This window comes from Hakea prostrata, chromosome 11, assembly GCF_041222555.1.
Source record: "Hakea prostrata isolate BN-2017 chromosome 11, UWA_Hpros_2, whole genome shotgun sequence".
In the NCBI taxonomy this organism is placed as follows: domain Eukaryota; kingdom Viridiplantae; phylum Streptophyta; class Magnoliopsida; order Proteales; family Proteaceae; genus Hakea; species Hakea prostrata.
Window position 1 is genome coordinate 22,203,970 of NC_142610.1, and position 8,107 is coordinate 22,212,076.

The 8,107-nt window shown below is 35.9% G+C and overlaps 1 protein-coding gene and 1 non-coding gene across 2 annotated transcripts; one reads left to right on the forward strand and one right to left on the reverse strand.

Moving 5' to 3' along the window:
• The first annotated feature begins 158 nt into the window (after nt 1–158).
• LOC149000906 (endochitinase-like) lies at nt 159–1,614 on the forward strand. The gene is made up of 3 exons (XM_089140717.1): nt 159–642; nt 734–887; nt 1,088–1,614. The coding sequence occupies exons 1-3, from the start codon at nt 234–236 to the stop codon at nt 1,473–1,475; spliced, it is 951 nt and encodes a 316-aa protein (XP_088996843.1). The 5' UTR covers nt 159–233; the 3' UTR covers nt 1,476–1,614.
• Nucleotides 1,615–2,651: 1,037 nt separating this feature from the next.
• TRNAR-ACG (transfer RNA arginine (anticodon ACG)) lies at nt 2,652–2,724 on the reverse strand. Its single transcript has one exon. It is a non-coding gene; the product is annotated as a tRNA-Arg (tRNA).
• Between the last annotated feature and the right edge of the window lie 5,383 nt (nt 2,725–8,107).

An 8,107-nucleotide genomic window follows, 5' to 3' on the forward strand; every position in this document is an offset into this window, starting at 1 on the left:
CACCGAACCAAACATCATTGATGTTGGCCATTTCATAACCTAATAAAGTAACCCAATCAAAGCATTCATGTGGAAAATACAAACTTCATAAAATCAAAGCTGCCTAATCTAATAAATGCTTTTGATTATTCAACTCTTTTTCACTATATAAACTCCTACCCATTCCCCATCTCTGTCACTTCATCTCATCTCCAACTTCATCTCATCTCCATTCACTGAAGAGAGAAAAAAAAATGGGAAAAGCTTTCATCTTTCTTCTCTTCTCTTTCTCTTCCTTGGCAGTAGCTTTAGCTGAGCAATGTGGGAGCCAAGCTGGTGGTGCTCTGTGCCCTGGTGGTGCTTGTTGTAGCAAGTATGGCTGGTGTGGTACCACCAATGACTACTGTGGAACTGGCTGTCAAAGTCAATGTTCCGGCAGCAGCGGCGGGGGCTCTGGTGTTGGTTCACTTGTCAGCCAAAACCTGTTTGATCAAATGCTTAAACATAGAAATGATGGAGCTTGTCCTGGTCATGGGTTTTACACCTACAATGCTTTTATTGCTGCTGCAAACTCCTTCAACGGTTTTGCAACCACCGGTGATGTTACCACTCGTAAGAGGGAGATTGCTGCTTTTCTAGCTCAAACTTCCCATGAAACTACAGGTTTGTTAAAGTAGTTCATTCTCTGATTAGGGTTAGAGTTTGAGTCTTCCTGTACATGGCTAAGCATTGTTCTCCATTTTCTTTTGTGTAGGAGGATGGGCAAGTGCACCTGATGGACCGTATGCTTGGGGATATTGTTATCTCCGAGAGCAAGGCAACCCTGGTGATTATTGTGTTGCTAGTGCTCAGTGGCCTTGTGCTGCAGGGAAAAAGTATTATGGACGTGGCCCCATTCAAATATCATAGTAAGCATTCTATCTTCGCTTTTCAGATTCTAGGTCATCTTCTCTCAATTAAAAGGGAAAGGGATAAGGTTCATATACCTGATAAAACTCTATTAGGATTCACGTGAGTCCTTCCCTTACTGTGGAGTAAAAAAGCTTTTGAAGAGCACATAACTATTTATATATTAATGAGAGATGCTATGGTGACTTTGAATTTTCAGCAACTACAACTATGGGCAAGCAGGAAAAGCTATAGGAGTGGACCTTATTAACAATCCTGACCTTGTTGCAACTGATGCAACCATTTCATTCAAGACAGCACTGTGGTTCTGGATGACACCCCAATCTCCAAAACCTTCATGTCATAATGTTATCACCGGCCAATGGACACCAAGCTCTGCCGACACTGCAGCAGGCCGTCTTCCTGGCTATGGAACTGTTACTAATATCATCAATGGAGGACTTGAATGTGGAAGAGGCTATGATGCTAGGGTAAATGATCGTATTGGATTTTATAAGAGGTATTGTGATATATTGGGAGTTAGCTATGGTAACAACCTTGACTGCTACAACCAAAGGTCTTTTGCTGTTGGTCACACTGCATCTTAATCCAGCACGCCTAATGACTATGAAGGCACTAATCCTAATGTGAGCTTTTTTTTTTCTTTTTTTTCTTTTCTTGGTGAAATAATGTGAGCTACTGTCCTTTTGTTGGACTGACCAATAATATAAATAAATTTCTATGGTTTGAGTTTTATCTTACCAAGAAGTGAAGAGGTCTTGTTTGGTGGCCACCACCCACCAAGAAAAAGTAAACAAAGTAAAAAAGAAAAAGGAGATAGATGTTAGCCTTGATGTGAACTCAAGTATTAACCTATCAGACATTCTCTGTTAAGGTTTCTTTATACAATAACATTAAGAAGAAAGATTATTTTTTCCCTTCTTGTTATTAGATGGACTATATGTATTATTCTCTTTTAATCAATTTTATCAAAAGGTCATACTAAATATAAGGTCTAAATTATATATATAATTTTTTCTATCATTTTTTTTTAAAGTTATTTTAGATCTATTCTTAGTTTTAATTTATTCAGTCTTGATTAAGTCACTTCTCCACATAAAAGAAATTAAAGGCTATTGTGAATGTAGCCGTAGTGCCACTTAAATTAATTTTCTCATAGCTTATCATTCATTTGCATAGATAGAAAATGTCTAATCGTCAAATTAATCCTTATTTAACATTCAAGAGATAGTTAATTAGATATACTAGTAGACAGTGTCTTGATCTTTATCTCATCTTATTAGATATAGTTTGGACTAAGGCGAACATAATATAAATATAACAATAAAGGGATTATAATATTAGTAGCGAAAGAACCTACCTTACATTTCTTCACTAACCAATATGTGAATATGTGAAGCTTGTAAAAAAAAAAGCGTTTATATCCAATCGAATCTCTATAGGACTGAAATCAAGCTCGACTAAAGGTCAGTGCACTAATTTGTCTCATGAACTTGTTGGATATATCTCATTATTTGTATGTGATGAAATATAACTATCAATAAAAGATCATCTCTTTGACAATAAAATAAAAATAATAAAAGATGATCTCGTACCTTAAAAAAAATTCCTCTCTTATGACAAAGTAAATCAATTGATAACGTGAAATAATTCTCTAAAATAAATTCCAAAGATGATAATTGCAATTTGCAAGTGATATAACACAAATGATAAAAGAGAAACATCACCCCCAAACCCCCCCAAAAAAAAAATAATCAGAAGCTCGACTCTGCTGGGGATCGAACCCAGAATCTCTGGTTCCGTAGACCAGCGCCTTATCCATTGGGCCACAGAGTCATTGTTGAAGATCCATTCTTCAAGCATTTATTAGATTGTCTTAAATGACAGGAAGTTCATTCCCATCAAGGAGAAGACTAAGAATATTGTGTTGTGGAATCCTCATTTATGCACCAAAGACAATATATTTCTTGTAAGATTCATGTTTTCATTCCATGAAGTCATGAAAAGTGTGACGAAGATCAAAGGATAGGGTTTATGGAAATATGATTAAGAAGTGGTAAGTGTTGTAGAGAGATGAGGATTAAATGTGATGATGATGATGGGGAAAAGGGCTTGATGTTGTTCATGAAGACTAACTTTACCAGCCAAAATGTCATAAGAAGGCTTGTTGGTGGCCTAATCGTGTTAGACTGTAAACACCTAACAATGGATTGTGCTTCAAATTTCAATAGCTCAAAATAACTGATTGTGTGCCCCAAAATGTTAGGGGTATGAGTTTTCAAATCTTTTTTGGACTTTGATTTTTAGACAAGACATTTTGGTCATTTTGTCCTATTTTAGTATAAACGTTCTCCCACGTATTCGAGAACTTGATTCATTTTCTCCCTTCATAGTGAAATCATTACAGACCTTGGCCATTGATATTGTTTTCAGGTGAAGTAGCACATGAAATCTAACCTTATGTATGTGTCTTTTGATTTTTCTCGTACTACATAAAAATCACATATAAAACACCCGCAGTAGTAAATAATTTTATATCATTAACTTAGCAAAGTGAAACATAACATGACTTGTACAAGCTTAGAGGAGGACAAAAAAAAGGAAAGGGTTGCAGGTATGCATGGTTTACACAACACATAGAAGCTTAATTGAGTATCTCTAGTACTATAGAGTTCACCCGTATCGTTACATATATAGATAGCTGTCTTTATGGTTGATCATGCAAGTAGAAGTTCAACTCTTCACGGTTGATCAACTAAAATCTCACTCCCAATATTTGGAAGCTCTATCAGATCTGTTAGGTGGAGCCCTTGCAAGGTGGCATACTAAGGACAATATTCCTCCAAACATCTTGGCAGTAACCGTGGCATCCATTGGTTCCATCCTTGATGGAGGTTGGTTAACCATGGCACCTTGAAAACTGGTTTGAGGAGGTCTCTGCTTCTTGCCATAATACTCATCAATCATAGCAAACCCTTCTCGCCCTACTTTCAAGAGATGATCAGTTCTCTGATGTGCCATCTTCTCCAAAAGAAAACTATAGTTGAGAAATTTGAAACTAAGTCGATCTTGAAGATACACTGAACCCAAGTTCTACTTCATCTATTTATAGCCTAAAACTGACTACTCTTAAGCAATAAGTAATCTCATTTAAGAACCTCTGGAGAGCTATTCCTTCAAAGATCCTCAACAACTGACAAGAGAATCAGGTAGAAAGATTATTCAAGACGTCTGGTTGAAGCTCTACGTACCCAGATATGTTTGATGAGTTTGAGTCAGTTATATTATTGTTAGCTAACGAAGAATATAAGAATCTGAAAAAACTAGTCGGTCACTCTCCAGATAAGCTAATGAAAGATGAGGGTTTGTCATGAATGGTTGTAAGGGAGTTAGTTAGAACATAAATGCTTAATCATTATCTATTTCAAATGAAATAATCTAACAAGAGAATCAGGCATCTAATAATTATTCAGAAACTTCCATTAGAAGAAGAACTTGATTCTTCATCTGCTCTTTACTTCAAAAAGGATTGGTGATTAAGTCATTTTAGTGTACATGTGTGAAGCAATTCAATAATTGAAATTGATGCATCAGCAAAATGATGTCATAAGGGATTCCTTTTGCTTTCACTCCTTTGTTGGACATGTGAGTTTTCATGTTTGATTCCTTCTCTGATAAAATTGATTTTCTTTCCCTAAAAACATGAAAATTCAAAATTTCTGGCTAGAATGCTACTTGGTGGCTATTGTATCATCTCTTTACTCCCAACTCCATATTTGGCGAGCGTGTGTGAAATTGGATTGGAATTCTGAGCGTTCATTGATTAAAAATTTACTCATTAAATCAATTTTCTCATAGTTTATCATTCACTTATATGGATACATGGTACGAAAGTTTGGCGGAATTCGTCGGTTCGTTAAGGGGCGAAACCTAGGGAGTTGGCGAATTTTGCCAGTTTTTCACCGATATGGTGAGCAGGTGAGGTCAAGTCATTCAATTGGTAATAATTGTTTGGGTCCCACTCTAAACAACTCATTTCCATCAATAATATATGCCCCTTATTATTAATTTAACTGAAGAAATGGTGAGCACGTGAGGTCAAGTCATTCAATTGGTAATAGATGCTTGGGCCCCACTCTAAACAACTCATCATTCTTTTTACCTTGGATTGAAACGTTCGCGGCTAACTTTCTTCACTTTTCTTGTTCTTCTCTAAAAATTCAGTCTCAAATAGTTGGAGAATGATTCCCTCTGCGTTCTCCAGATTTTTTTCTTTCTTAGCTTCCATCCCTTCTGCAGCCAAGGTTGTCAATTTGTTCCTTCCTACCTCCATCTGTGAAACATTCTTAACATCTCCGGTGAACTGAGTGTGATCCCACAGCAGCCTCAAAGGTGCATTCAAGCACGGATGTCGTGGCAAGCATCTCCAACGAATATGAGAGTGATTTCCGCCCATTATTTGCCGGTATTTTGCCATTTCGCAGGAAAATCGCCGATTTTCCTACGAGATTTAGCATATATCATTTTCACCGCCGGTGTTTTTATTTCGCTTCTCACCAAACCACCCAATATTTGACGAATTTCGGGCAAAATTTACTGAAAAGTATAACCATGGAATAAATAGAAAATGTCTAGCCATCAAATTAATCCTTATTTAAACATTCAAGCGATAGTTAATTAGATATACTAGTAGACAGTGTCTTGATCTTTATCTCTTTTTTTTTTGGACCAAGGCTAACATAATATAAATATAATAATAAAGCAATTACAATATTAGTAGCGAAAAAACCATATACCCTAAATTTCTACACAAACCAATCTGCGAAGCTAATAAGACAAAGTGTTCATATCCAACCGAATCTCCACAGGCACCAAAATCAAGCTCGCCAAAAGGTTAGCTCACCAATTTGTCTCATAGACTTAGTGGATATATCTCATTATTTGTATGTGATGAAGTATAACTATCGATAAAAGATCATCTCTTTGGCGGAAAAAAAAAGGTAAAAGATCACCTCGTACCTTAAAAAAAAATCCCTCTCTAATTATAACAAAGTAAATAAATTGATAAAGCGAAATAATTCTCTAGAATAAATTACAAGGATGATAATTGCAGTTTGCAAGATGAGATATAACACAATTGATAAAAGAGAAAGATCATTGATGAAAATATAATCTTCAAATATTCTTTAAATTACTTAAATAACTGATAGTTCATGGACATCAAGAAGAAGCCTAAGAATATTGTGTTGTGGAATTTCTCATTTATGTGCCAAAGCCAATAAATTTCTTTTAAGATTCATGTGATTTCATTTCATGAAGTTAGAAAAAGTGTGATGAAGATCGGAGGATAGGCTCGAAGGAAATACGATTAAAGAGGTGTTAAGTGTTGTAGAGAGATGACAATGAACTGTGGTGATGGTGGGGGAAAGGGGAAAAAAAGGGCTTGATGTTGTTTATGAAGACTAACTTTGCCAGTTAGAATGTTATAAGAAGGCTTGTTGGTGGCCCAACTGTATCTAGATCATGAAAAACAGTAAACGCCTAACAATGGGTTGTGCTTCAATTTTCAATAGCTCCAAATAATTGATTGTGTGACCCGAAATGTTAGGGGTAAGAGTTACCAATTCTTTTTTGTTATTTTATAGACAAGAAATTTTGGTCATTTTGTTCTATTTTAATTAGTATAAACGTTTTAATGTTCGAGAGTCAGGTAGAAAACGATTTAAGATTATGAACTGATTCATTTTCTCCTTTCAAAGTGAAATCATTACAGAGCTTGGCTGAGAACTTTTTTTTTTTAACAAATAATGACTTATATTAAACTCTCTAGGCTAATGCCAGGGGAAAGGAGATTAGTGTTTACAAAACAAGGGGGACAGCCACCAGACACGATTAAGCTGAAATTTCTTTGAGCCATGGGCTAAGAAATCAGCAAGAGAGTCACAAGATCTATGGACAAAGCGAAAACTACTTACATAAACTAAACTAGCAGAGAGCCTATCATCAGGTGAAGTACCACAAGAAAACTGACCTTATGTACATGTGTCTTTCCATTTTTCTCGTACTACATAAAAATCACATACATAACACCCGTAGTACTATATAATTATATATATCATTAACTTAGCAAAGTGAAACATAACATGACTTGTACAAGCTTAGAGGAGGACAAAAAGGAAAGGGTTGCACGCGTATGCATGGTTTACAAAACACACAGAAGCTTGAGTATCTCTAGTACTATAGAGTTTACCCTTATCATTACATATAGATATATAGCTGTCTTCATGGTTGATCAAGTAGAAGCTCAACTCTTCATGGTTGATCAAGTAGAAGCTCACTTCCAATATGAGAAAGCTCTAGCAGACCTTAAAGGTGGAGCCCTGCTTGCATGATGGTGTACAACGAGCATTCCTCCAAACATCATGGCAGCCTCATTGGCATCTATTTTTTCCTTCCTTGATGAAGGTTGGATAACCTTGACACCTTGAAAACTGGTTTGATAAGGTCTCTGTTTCTTGCCATAATATTCATCAATCATAGCAAACCCTTCTCGCCCTACTTTCAAGAGATCAGTTCTCTGATGTGCCATCTTCTCCAAAAGAAAACTATAGTTAACAAATTTGAAACTAAGTCTTGAAGATACACTAAACCCAAGTTCTAGTTCATCTATTTATAGCCCTATCTGACTACTCTTAAGCAACAAGTAATCTCATTTAAGAACTTCTGGAGCTACTCCTTCAAAGATCCTCAACAACTGACAAGAGAATCAGGTGGAAAGCTTATTCAAGACTTCTGGTTGAAGCTCTACCCATATATGTTTGATGAGTTTGAGTCAGTTACAATATTTTTAGCTAACGAAGAATATAAGAATCTGAAAAAACTAGTGGGTCACTCTCCAGATAATCTAATGAAAGATGGTTGAGATGCTTGATCATGAATGGTTGTAAGGGAGTTTGCTAGTACGAAAATGCTTGATCATTATCTATTTCAAATCCAACAAGGTAATTAGGCATCTAATAATTATTCAGAAGCTTCCATTAGAAGAAGAACTTGATTCTTCATCTGCTCTTTACTTCAAAAAGGATTGGTGATTAAGTCAGTTTAGTGTGTATGAAGCAATTCAATAATTGAAATTGATGCATCAGCAAAATGATGTCATAAGGGATTCCTTTTGCTTTCACTCCTTTGTTGGACATTTGAGTTTTGATATTTAATTCCT